Source organism: Leptonychotes weddellii, unplaced genomic scaffold (assembly GCF_054177405.1).
Source record: "Leptonychotes weddellii isolate Sample4059 unplaced genomic scaffold, ASM5417740v2 HiC_scaffold_3742, whole genome shotgun sequence".
Classification (NCBI taxonomy): Eukaryota; Metazoa; Chordata; class Mammalia; order Carnivora; family Phocidae; genus Leptonychotes; species Leptonychotes weddellii.
Window position 1 is genome coordinate 1 of NW_027977085.1, and position 12,000 is coordinate 12,000.

The following is a 12,000-nucleotide window of genomic DNA, read 5'->3' on the forward strand; positions in this document are numbered from 1 at the left end:
CTCAGTGGGGGCTTGAAAAAATACATTACAGTACACCCTTATGATGGAATAATATACAGCCGTTAACATCAATGAGGTAAGACAGACACGGAATGGTCTTACAGTATATGAGTTTTAAAAAGCAGGTAATAATTTATATTGTCTCATTTTCATTAAGAAATATCTGTATAAAGGCATAGAAAAAGTTGAATGGTACAGTTATTAAAAGGAATTAATAGTAGTTATTTTGGTGCATTAAAATTTGGGGTGATTTAAGTTGCTTTTCTGTTTATTTTCTATTTTCACATGACATGAGGAATGTTAGTATGTTTAACACGTATCCCTCAAAAAAGAGCAGTAAATGTCCAAGACAGAAAGCAGGGTCAGGTAGATAAGATGTCTACTTCAACACTGGCCAACCCTGGACGTACTGGTAACAAGGCGGTAGACTGTGTGTTCCACCATGTTTCTGCCGTGACAGTGACATGGCATGAAGAGGCAAGAGGCCATCGACTCCCAGGATTCCTTGAATGCACTTGGAAGAGTCTTCTTCCTGGTGGGCCTGACCACTTTCTTTCTTTGGACTCAGAGATGGCAGATATCCAGCAGCTGCAGGAGCCCCAGGCAGATGATAGGTGGGATGTAGGTGTTTGGTGACTCTTTCAGAGATGCCAAAGTGAAGATAGCCCCTGGAATGGAAAGTGAGGTCCATGAGGCTCCCTGACCCACTCCAGCTCAAGCCCTCCCATTCAGCACTTCCCTACCACACACATACACCCTAAACTAGCTGCCCTCATCTCTCTGGCCCCCAGAAGAGAACAGAACCAAGAATCAGAAGCCCCCTGAACTAACGTAGCCACTCTCAGAGGGTGAGAAGGAAATAGGAACAAGCCTGCCGAATAGAACAGGGAGGTGGGTGGATGGGCATTTTGGAACAACTTCTGCTCCTTCTCCCTTCTTAATCCTACCGGAGAGACGGCGGCCCGGGGGGTTAGTGGTGGAGGTATGGGCAAGATCTGAAGATGAGGGAAGTTCCAGAGATCGAAGGAAGGCCTGGGGTCGGGGCGGCAGGCATGGCCGCAACGGCGACACGAGGCCAGCGGGTAGAGATGAGCCTGAAGACGTCTGACCTTTGAAGCAGCAGCTGTCTTTGTACGTCAGCAGTTCCTGTGGGCACAGCAGCTAGGAGGGGTTCCTCTAGGACTGCCTGTCACAGGGAAATTCTCTGCCTTCCTGTTCAGGGGGCCGGCCCAGCTTCCTAGCTCTCTGTTCCCAGCTGCCAGACACATAACTCCACAGGCACCTGCTACTCCATCCCCTCAGCTCAAGGGTAGGGGTGAGGAGGGAGGGGTAGGGGCTTTTAAGTTACAAGACATATTTACCATGGGGATACCCTGCAGCCAACTGAATCAGTGAGGCGGGAAGTTATGTCTGACATAGAATCACGTTATAATATATTAAGTTTAAAAAGCACCTGTCCTAGTCTGAAGACCGTGGACACTGCAGTAGAGCAGGGAGTGCTCCTGGTTCCAGAAAAAAAGGAAAGGAGGCAACAGTAAAGAGAACTGCCAGATCTTCTATTACCCTCTGCCAGAAGTCCCCATTTCCCCAGCGCGGTTGCACCCCTTACCCATCATGAGGAGGGTCAAAAGCAAGTTACTGATCTCTCGCAGCATCGGTGGGCCCAGGACCAGCAGCAGCCCAGCCAGCAGTTCCAGCCAGCCCACAGCCTCTTGGTAGTTCATGGGATCGGGCTGGTAGCCGAACACCTTCAACGGGAACACCTCAGCGAACTGCACAAACAGGGCTTTCTAGGGGCGGCAAGGAATGCCTGTCAGCCCCACTCAAGGATCCACTGCCTAGGCATTCCACAGGGGCATTCTGTATCTGCACCCTCAACTCCCCCGACAAAGGAGCTACCCTTCTAGGTAGGTCAGTCCAGGGCTGAGGTCAGTCTAGAGAGGAGAGGGCCTCCCTGAGGGACTGAGCTTTGGAATCAGGAAACAGGCTTTATGCTCCAAGGAGAACGGCTGGATGTTGGTGCAGAGGAGAACTGATTTTCTCACCAGACTCTCATTGGATTACACCCCAGCCCCAAAGTCCAAGACCAGGAAGTTAGGCATGCCACAGCTTCTCTTTCTTGCGGCCTGGCCTGGTTTTCCTGAGGATACTATGCTGGGAATATTGGGAGGTGGGGGAGAGGATGAAAGAGTAGATGGTTGCTTATTCAACAGATCCCATTCTGAATATGGTATGCTGGGCCTGGGTCCCATTGCAGTAGACACAAGAGTGGGTAAGGAGCTCAAAGAGGCTCATTTTGCTGAGTCAGGCTCTGATCTGGGCCACATGACAACTTCACCCTCAGGCCGGCTACCCCTTCCTGCCCTCCTACTCCCCACCTCAGCTCTACCTTCCCTACTCTGCTGCAGGGAAGAAGCTCTAAGCTGTCTGGCTCTGGGGATGTACTTCCCCAAACCATCCACCACCCTAAACCAGGAAGGAAGGGCAGAACCCAGGCCTGGGAGAGGGAGGCTGCAGGGTCTCCAAGTCTGGCTTATTTGAGGGGCGGAGGGATTGGTGGGTATAACCACAAGAAAGCTTTTCCAAGAGTCTGGAACTAGCCAGGAGACAGAAGGAGGGCTTGCAGACATTCCTCTCAGGCTCTCCGGTAAGGGCTGTCCAGATTCTGAGTTAGGAGAGCGTCTAGACTGGTTCCTGCGTCTTGACTAGCTGTGTAACCTTTAGCAGATACACTTCACCTTCAGGGCGAGTTTCCTACTCCACCAAGCGGGGAATAATAAACCCGTTCCTCACGAACCTCCCAAGAACGCAAGCAAGCGAAGGAGAAGAGGACGGGGAGGCTGCTGGGTCCCCTATTCCATTCCATCTTCCTCCCGCTGGGTCCCGACGCCCTAGGTTTGCGCGGGACCCCAGGGCTCAGCTGGAAGGAGATCTGCCCCGTCCCCTTCCGTCTAGGCAAGAGCCAGAGGACTCCGAGGAGCACCCTAGGAAGGCGCCCACGTCTCGGTCGACGTGCTCTCCCCGCCCCCGCTCCAGCGCCGTCTCGCCGGAAGGCAGGCAGGTCCGTGAGGCACCGGCTCGGGCAGGCGGGCCGGGGACTGACCGCCCCTCCCGCCCGCCGCTCACCATCTGCTGGGACGCGGGAGCCGAGATCTGCTCCGAAAGCTTGGCTGCCCCCGTGAGTGCGAAGAAGCCGCCCAGCAGGACGCGCAAAGCGCGGAGCCCGAGCGCCATGGCCGCGCAGGCCCTCCGGGAGCGAGGAGAGGGAAGGGGCGGGCAGGGGAGGAGAGGGCAGGGCAGGGCAAGGGAGGGGAGACCGGGCCGAACCCCGCCCCCTGCCGCCGTCTCGGTTCCTCCCTGCCCAGGGCGGACGGAAGACCCGCGCCAGAGCCTCCCGCTCCTCGCCTCCCGAGGCTGTTGCCACCCCCCCTTTTCTGTCTGTCTCACAGATGGGGACACTGAGGCCCACTGGCTCAACTGACTAAATGGGCCCCTTTGAATTCAGGGTAAGTCTCTTGTCTCCCAACCACTACAGAGTCAAGTCCAACAGGAGTATCTGAACGTGCCTCGCAGAAGACCGGGGTTTCCTTCCTGCCTGAGCGTCCCTAGCTTTGCCAGCAGAGCTGCCACCTAACCTCATGGGCCTCAGTATCTGCCTCTGTATATGCGGATAAGCCTCTTAGTTCTGAAGAACAGGCCTAGCACAAAGCCTGGCACATGTAAGAGCTCAAAAGTTATTTGTAAGTTAGTTATGAAATTAGTAATCAGTAACAAGTAGCTATAAATTGTTCTTTTCTATCTTTGTGTAAAATATATTTTCCCTCGAATTTCTCCCAGCTGAAATTAAAATGTGAAAAGTGTTTAAAAACTCAGACCCTTGCAGCTGCGGAAGAGAGACTTCCACGGAACAAAACTCTAGAGGCTACTCCTGGCCCATCTGCTATTACCTGGAGATCTGTCTACACCCAGATGGACAAAGGGTGGGCCAAATTATTTAGTCAGCTGTCTGGTTTCTTCACTTCCTCCCCCTCCCCAGCTAACAATATTTGTTTACATTTTTTAATGATACAAAAAAATTTAAAGGCAGCTCTCATGACACATGAAAACGGTATTATTTCAATGTTCATAAATAAAAAGTTGTATTGAAACAGCCACACTCATCTGTGTATTGCCTACAGCTGCTTTTGTGCTGCAAGCGCAGAACTGAGGAGTTGCCGCCATACGGCCTGCAAAACCTAAAACACTATCTGGCCTTTTATGGAAAAAGTTGGCCAAGCCCTGGTGGAGAGGGCCACAGAGACCCCTACAAAGGGTCTCAAACTCTCCGCTGCTTCCATTTCTGGGTTAGCCAAGCAGCTCGGATCTTGGTTGTTGTTTTTTTTTAAGATTTTATTTATTTATTTACTTGAGAGAGAGAGAGAGAAACAGCATGAGAGGGGATAGGGTCAGAGGGAGAAGCAGGCTCTCTGCCGAGCTGGGAGCCCAATGTGGGACTCGATCCCAGGACTCCGGGATCATGACCTGAGCCGAAGGCAGTCGCTTAACCAACTGAGCCACCCAGGCGCCCTCGGATCTTGGTTTTGTACCTACCCACAGACTGCTGGGGTGGGGGGCTGCCTGGCTGAAGACTGCGACGTCCCATGTGTTTCTAAAGGCCAAGCAGTTTCAACATCCAGGTGTGCCGGTAGGTTATAAACGGGCCTTTTGTTACCCTCATTTTTGTCCCTAATCCAGATTATCCAATCAATCGATCAAACAGCTAAATTCTCTACCTTGGACTAATAGAATTATATATAACAATTTATAAATGCATGATTATTAATTCCTCAACAAAAAGCAAAATTACTAAAACACTTATTTAATCACTGAAAACACATATCCACATTAGGAAATTATATTTTAGGGTACTTATAGAAAATTTAACACAAAATTATAGACTTTGATAATAAGCAACAGATCCATGTTACTATTCTTTCTCTTTTACTAATTTTTCTATCCTTGGAATTAAAGATGTGACCGCAAGTCTTAGAGCAGGACCAGAAACCAACAAATTTCTTTGTTTTGACTCCGTCAAAGCGGAAAATGTAGCATCACATAAATAAATAGTTGAAAAAGGCAACAAAAACTTCATTGCCTTTTCATGGAGCTCTGGGTAACTTGTCTTTGCATTTATCCAAAACTGAGTTACAGACATTGATTTAAATACTGATTGTAATTCCAAATCTGAAGATAACTGTACTAGTTTTTCTTCTTCAAAGTCCGTGAGATTACTATTTTGGTGATTCATAAAAGGATTAATTATCCACAAATTTCCTGAACGCAAGTCTTCTTCTGGTGGATAACAGTCATGGAACATTTGAGAAAGTCCTTCTAGGTGCTCAGAAATAATGCTTGCAATGCCTCTCATATTTAAGTCTGATGAGTTTAAGAATTCTGAAAATGAAGGGAACATGTCATAATCATTCTCTTGTGTGCGCTTCAACCACATTTTTAACTTTTCCTTAAATATATCCATTTTATTATACAAATTGAAGAGAGTAGTCATAGTTCCTTGGAGACTTGAATTGAGTTCATTTATAAGTGAAAAAATATCTGATAAATAGGCCAACTTTGCAACCCATTCCTCATCAAGAAAATACCTGGCCAAATCTGAATGCTTTTGGTTTAAAAAAATTTCAATTTCATGTCGTAATTCAAATAATCTTGTTAAAATTCTCCCTCTCGATATCCAACGTACTTCAGCATGAAGTGGTAAATTCACATGCTCAGACCCCATGTCTTCACACAAAATTGTTAACATTCGTGAATTCAATGCATTGCTCTTTATAAAACCTAAAATTTGTGCTGACTGCAAAAGAATTTCATGTAAGCATGGAGACAACTTTGCTGCTGCTAAATGCTCACGGTGAATAAAACAGTGTGTAAATGCCACTGTATTCGTGGCAATTTCTTGAATTTTTGCCCTGAAAGTAGAACCCCTGCCGGTCAGGCTTGCAGCCTCATCTGTACAGAGACCAACACAATGTATCCAATTCAGAGATTTACTGTCAATGTATTTACTTATTAGTTCAAATATTTCAAAGCCAGTTATTTGAGAGGGCATTTCAATGCAACATAGTAATTCTTCTTTTATATCACTGCAATCATAATCAATGAAACGAATATAGCACAAAAGAAGGGTGATATTTGAGATTTCTGATGATTCATCTACCTGAAGGGCAAACCACTTGGACTTTCTGACTTTTTGAATCAGCTGATCTTCAATGTCTGCAGACAGTTCATCAATCCTGTGTCCAATCGTATTATTAGAAAGAGGAATGGTTTTCATTTTGTCTCCAGCACTTGAACCCAAAACTTCTGAACACATCTCTACTAAATATGGTTTAATTAATTCTTCAGCAATGGAGAACGGCTTCTTGCTGGCAGCAATTTGAAAAGCAATTAAGTAAGAAGCTTTCACAAGTGACTTTTCAACTAGTAAACACTTTTTTAAAGAACTATTTTGACATTCCATTTCAAGAGATTTTTGTTCAAAAAAATCTACCGGTTTGTTTTCTAATTCTGAATGTTTTGTCTTTAAATGATGAGAAAGATTTGCTGGCTTCATGTTTTCAGTGGATAAAATTTCTCCACAAATGACACATTGTGGCCTTGGTGAACTTTCTTTTGATCCTGGGCAGATAATAAAACCAACTTTTAAATATTCCGCATCATAAGTCTGGAAAAAACCTATTCTTTTTTTCTTTGCAGGTGGAGACTCAAGTTCCGCATCACGTTTCTCATTAGGCACAGGGAAATCTGAATAAAATATTTGAATCACTGTTATTTTCAAGAAGAAATAAGCCATATTATATTTTCCCCCACATATTTAAAATTTATATTTCATTACTATTTATATTTGTCAAAAGAATACACTAATTAAAGTTGAAACCCAAACCATGATACTTCCATGGTGCCATTAAAAACTGAATTTCTCCTTGCCCAAAACTTGGCCACTAACTAAAGCAAAACGGTAGGCTGTAGTACATGAATGCTATGTATTCAATAGATTACTGGAATTAGGGCTGAAGTCGGATACATCAAATTAAGAACAAATTATTTTATTTTTAAAATTTTCAGAAAAAAGGGAAAACAAGTTTCAAAAAGTTAACATCTGGTGAATTGAGATGAAGGATATATTAATGTTCATTGTGCCATATTTTCAATCTTTCTGAATTCTGAAATTTTTCCAAATTAAAGTTGAGGAAAAAAATAAAGGTTAATTATTAGAATACCCAGTGTCAATAAGGGTAAAGAGAAATGGATGTTCTCAAACACTGATGTAATTTTTCAATTTTGTAACATATACCAAAAGCCTTAAAAATCTATGCTAGCTTTTGAATCTGAAATTCTACTACTTAGGATTTATCCTAAGGACATAATTAGACAAGTGAACAAAAATCCACTTACACAACTTAACACTGTTTATAATATTAAATAACTAAAAGCAATCTCAATGTCCAATCTTAGGGGGATGGATACGTTGTAATCTATGCATCTGTTAAGAATCTCAATGTAGGGGCGCCTGGGTGGCTCAGTTGTTAAGCATCTGCCCTTGGCTCAGGTCATGATCCCAGGGTCCTGGGATCAAGCCCCGCATTGGGCTCCCTGCTCAGTGGGAAGCCTGCTTCTCCCTCTCCCACTCCCCCTGCTTGTGTTCCCGTTATCACTGTCTCTCCCTGTCTGTCAAATAAATAATAAATAAAAATCTTAAAAAAAAAAAACCTCAATGTATATTTAAATTTATATTGATATGGAATACTTCTGATGAGCACTGTCAAATGAAAAAGTAGTTCACAAAAGTATATTTTAAACAATCCAATATTTAATCTAGAAATTTAAAAAATATATATATAAGCACACACATACCCACACATATGGATGTCCACAGATTCTTTACTACCTTCCACATGTGAATGTGTATATAATATAAATTCATGTACACAAAGAGTATATCATTTTAACAGGAATATAAAACAATCAAATTTACTTTGGAAGGAAGACAGGATTCTCCTTGACTCCTACCAAAAGAAAGGCACCCTACATAAAAACTCATGATTACTTGTTGACAGACTATGCTTTTAAATACACTATGTTCTGGGTAGTAAAATAATCATTAAAAACAAAAATCAAAAAATGCTTCGGGCAGAGTAGGCTACACAACTAACTGAAAATATAAGGGTAGTGGCAGTTAACATGGATTGCGGCAATAGTTTACAACGTTTCCAAGTATGAATTAAAATAATTTTCCTGATCACCAACACCTCAGACACATAGTTATACTTTCAGTAAATGACAAATCAATTCAGAGTGTTTTTAAAAAAAGAACTAAGGTTAAATCACTAATGCTTTTTTTTTTAGATCACTAATGCTTTTAAATAAATTTGTACCTTAGTAGTTGTAATAGTTCGTACATTTGAAAAACAGCAGTGCACACACAGAGGAGATGTTTGTCCACTCTACACATAATGCTGTGTGTGCAGATGGATTCAATTTAGTAGTTATTAGTGTTAATGAGAATTATAAAAAGAATAAATTAGATTTTCAAAGTATGTGATCCAAGAATAAATATTTTCATATTTAAGAAACTATAAATGATTTTCTTTGCCTTTCTTAAAAAAACAAAAACAAACAAAACAGAATAACTTTCTACATATGGAGAGCACAAGGACACATACCTGTCTGACATTCCTTGTGTTGTGTATGTGGTTTGCAAGAGGTGGCCTTGGTCTGTGTGACAGGCTTGCACAATACTGCTTTGTTTTTTAAAAGCCTGGAACACTGGGAAGATAGAAGTTTCATGGCATCTGTCTGTGTGCTTCCCTAGTTAAAAACAAATTTAGAAACCAAAAGAGATGTTTTTTAGTACCTTATCACTGACCATAATTGTATCAATTGAAAGGTGGCACATAGCAAAAGAAATATAATTCCTCTGAAAGAGCAGTTACAATAGAGAAGTTACTTTGGAAAATATATACTAATTCCTAATTCTTCTAATCAGTGTCCATTCCATTTCTTAATTTAAAAAAAGGGGCGCCTGGGTGTGGCTCAATGGTTCAGTGTCTGCCTTCGGCTCAGATCATGATCCCAGGGTCCTGGCCCCGCATCATGCTCCCTACTCAGCGGGAAGCCTGCTTCTCCCACTCCCCCTGCCTGTGTTCCCTCTCTCGCTGTCTCTGTCAAACAAATAAATAAAATCTTTAAAAAAAAAAAAACAACACTCTGTCTATAGTAAGGACAATCAAAACAGTGAAAACAATCTTTGCTGATTAGGACAACTGGCTATTCAGAAAAATTAGATCCAATCTCAAACCATATGCAAAAATATATTCCATATTGATTAAAGACCTCAACATTAAAAAAAAAAAAAAACTTTAGGGGCGCCTGGGTGGCTCAGTCATTAAGCATCTGCCTTTGGCTCGGGTCATGATCTCAGGGTCCTGGGATCAAGCCCCATGTCAGGCTCCCTGCTCCACAGGAAGCCTGCTTCTTCCTCTCCCACTCCCCCTGCTTGTGTTCCCTCTCTCGCTGTGTGTGTCTCTCTCTGTCAAATAAATAAATAAAATCTTTTAAAACAATAATAAATAAATAAATAAATAAAACTTTAAAATCACTGGAAAGGGGCACCTGGCTGGCTCAGTCAGCAGAGCATGCCACTCTTGATCTTGGGGTTGTGAGTTCGAGCCTCACATTGGGAAGAGAGATTACTTAAAATTTTTTTAAATCTTAAAAATAAATCAAATCAGATCAAATCAACTCAAATCACTGGAGAACTTTCAAATGACCAGAACAAGAAGAAGGGTTCTCTTTTTAAAGATTTTTTTTTTTTTTAAGTAATCTCTACACCCAACACGGGGCTCGAACCTACAACCACGAGATCAAGAGTTGTATGCTATACTGACCAGTAAGCCAGGCACCCCAAGGAGAAGGTACTCTTAAACAAAACACAAAAGAGTTAAAAACAAAATAGAAAAGACTAATACATTTGACTACCTCGAATTTTTTTTTTTACAAATAAAGGTCCTTATAAAACGAAGTTGAGGGGTGCCTGGGTGGCTCAGTCATTAAGTGTTTGCCTTCAGCTCAGGTCATGATCCCAGGGTCCTGGGATCGAGCCCTGCATCGGGCTCCCTGCTCGGCGGGAAGCCTGTTTCTCCCTCTCCCACTCCCCCTGTTTGTGTTCCCTCTCTCGCTGTGTCTCTCTCTGTCAAATAAATAAATAAAATCTTAAAAAACAACAACAAAGTTGAAGGATAAGCAATAGAGTTGGAGAATGTACTGAAAACATGTTTTCCATTCAATAAATATTTACAGAATGTTTACTGTAAACCAGGCACGTCCTAAACCCTGGGGATACAGCAAAAAACAAGACAAAGAAAGTCCTGCTTTTATGGGCTTTACATTCTGTAGGGAGACACAGAAGATAAACAAGTAAAGCAAAGGGCGCCTGGGTGGCTCAGTTGGTTAAGCGACTGCCTTCGGCTCAGGTCATGATCCTGGAGTCCCGGGATCGAGTCCCGCATCGGGCTCCCTGCTCGGCAGGGAGTCTGCTTCTCCCTCTGACCCTCCCCCCTCTCATGTGCTCTCTCTCACTCTCTCTCTCTCAAATAAATAAATAAAATCTTTAAAAAAAAAAAAAAAAAACAAGTAAAGCAAACACATAATGTATAATTCCAGGTAGTGATAAGTGCTATGAAAGAAAGAAAGAAAGCAGAATAAGGGAATGGAGAGTGATGGTGTGGAGGAGAGGTGCTTTTGGAATAAAATTTGAGCAGAGATCTTCTGAATACTCAAAAAAGCAAACCATGCAAAGGCCTGAAGTTAAAGGACCCCAGGCCGTGGGATTATAGACACAAAAGTCTTCAAGTGGTAAAGAGTTTGGCATGCTTTAAGAAGAGAGACGAGAATAAGACTGAAATAAAAGTAAGCAGGGGCTAGAATGAACTGTTTGAAGAAGTAGGCAGAAGCCAAATTGTATAGGAGCTGGAAGGTCTTAGTTTTAAAAACTAGAAATTAGGATTCTATTTTAAATGTGATGGAAAGCCACTGAACATTTTATTTACATTTACTTTTGATTTTATTTTTTAAAGATTTTATTTATTTGAGAGCAAGAGCAAAGGCAGAGGCAGAGGCAGAGGGAGAAGCAGATGCCTTGCTGAGCAGGGAGGCCAATGCGGGACTCAATCCCAGGACCCTGGGATCATGACCTGAGCCAAAAGCAGGCACTTAACTGACTGAGCCACCCAGGCGCCCCTACATTTACTTTTTAAATAGGCAACAGATGTAATAATTTTGAATTATGTAATAATATAAAAGGTATAAAAGTATATACACGAAGGGGCACCAGGGTGGAGCAGCTGGTTGAGCCTCTAGCTCTTGGTTTCGGCTCAGGTAGTAATCTCGGGGTCATGACATTGAGCCCTACCTCGGGCTCTGTGTTCAGCACGAGTCTGCTTAAGACTCCCTCTCCCTGAATACACAACCTAACCCTACACCTAAAGGAGCTGGAGAAAGAACAGCAAATAAAGCCTAAACCCAGCAGGAGAAGAGAAATAATAAAGATCAGAGCAGAAATCAATGAACTAGAAACCAAAAGAACAGTAGAACAGATCAATGAAACTAGAAGGTAGTTCTTTGAAAGAATTAATAAGACTGATAAACCCTTGGCCAGACTTATCAAAAAGAAAAGAGAAAGGACCCAAATCAACAAAATCATGAATGAAAGAGGAGAGATCACAACCAACTAAAGAAATACAAACAATTGTAAGAACATATTATGAGCAACTATATACCAGCAAATTAGACAATCTGGAAGAAATGGATGCACTCCTAGAGATGTATCAACTACCAAAACTGAACCAGGAAGAAATAGAAAACCTGAACAAACCCATAACCAGTAAGGAAATTGAAGCAGTAATCAAAAATCTCCCAAGAAACAAGAGCTCAGGGCCAGAAGGCTTC

General features: G+C 42.7%; 2 protein-coding genes across 5 annotated transcripts; both read right to left on the reverse strand.

The window, feature by feature from the left end:
• Positions 1 to 108: 108 nt before the first annotated feature.
• TMEM35B (transmembrane protein 35B) lies at positions 109 to 3,286 on the reverse strand. Of its 4 annotated transcripts, XR_014142292.1 has the most exons (5): positions 3,127 to 3,286; positions 1,610 to 1,790; positions 1,454 to 1,502; positions 948 to 1,146; positions 580 to 668 (listed from the first exon to the last, which is right to left on the reverse strand). XR_014142292.1 is itself a non-coding variant. In XM_031027310.2 (4 exons), exons 1-3 carry the CDS (start codon positions 3,232 to 3,234, stop codon positions 1,459 to 1,461), a joined length of 333 nt encoding a protein of 110 aa, XP_030883170.1. In that variant the 5' UTR covers positions 3,235 to 3,285; the 3' UTR covers positions 109 to 668; positions 1,454 to 1,458. The 4 variants fall into 4 exon arrangements, 3 of the variants coding, with proteins under 3 accessions (XP_030883170.1, XP_006732635.2, XP_081666922.1); XM_031027310.2 differs by lacking the exon at positions 948 to 1,146 and having other exon boundaries at positions 109 to 668; positions 3,127 to 3,285; XM_006732572.3 differs by lacking the exons at positions 948 to 1,146; positions 1,454 to 1,502 and having other exon boundaries at positions 109 to 668; positions 3,127 to 3,285.
• Positions 3,287 to 4,842: 1,556 nt separating this feature from the next.
• LOC145719299 (zinc finger MYM-type protein 6-like) lies at positions 4,843 to 8,989 on the reverse strand. The gene is made up of 2 exons (XM_081810795.1): positions 8,718 to 8,989; positions 4,843 to 6,798 (listed from the first exon to the last, which is right to left on the reverse strand). The coding sequence occupies exons 1-2, from the start codon at positions 8,839 to 8,841 to the stop codon at positions 4,967 to 4,969; spliced, it is 1,956 nt and encodes a 651-aa protein (XP_081666921.1). The 5' UTR covers positions 8,842 to 8,989; the 3' UTR covers positions 4,843 to 4,966.
• Positions 8,990 to 12,000: the final 3,011 nt, after the last annotated feature.

Bases quoted from the DNA above. Each gene is read 5' to 3' on its own strand.
- TMEM35B (XM_006732572.3), bottom strand. From the start codon at position 3,234: ATGGCGCTCGGGCTCCGCGCTTTGCGCGTCCTGCTGGGCGGCTTCTTC. The intron at 1,791-3,126 runs GTGAGCGGCGGG...TGCCGCCCCTAG, and splicing joins CTCCCGCGTCCCAGCAGATG to AAAGCCCTGTTTGTGCAGTT. The intron at 669-1,609 runs GTAAGGGGTGCA...TTTCCATTCCAG, and splicing joins TTTGACCCTCCTCATGATGG to GGGCTATCTTCACTTTGGCA.
- LOC145719299 (XM_081810795.1), bottom strand. From the start codon at position 8,841: ATGAAACTTCTATCTTCCCAGTGTTCCAGGCTTTTAAAAAACAAAGCA. The intron at 6,799-8,717 runs GTATGTGTCCTT...TATTTTATTCAG, and splicing joins ACACAAGGAATGTCAGACAG to ATTTCCCTGTGCCTAATGAG.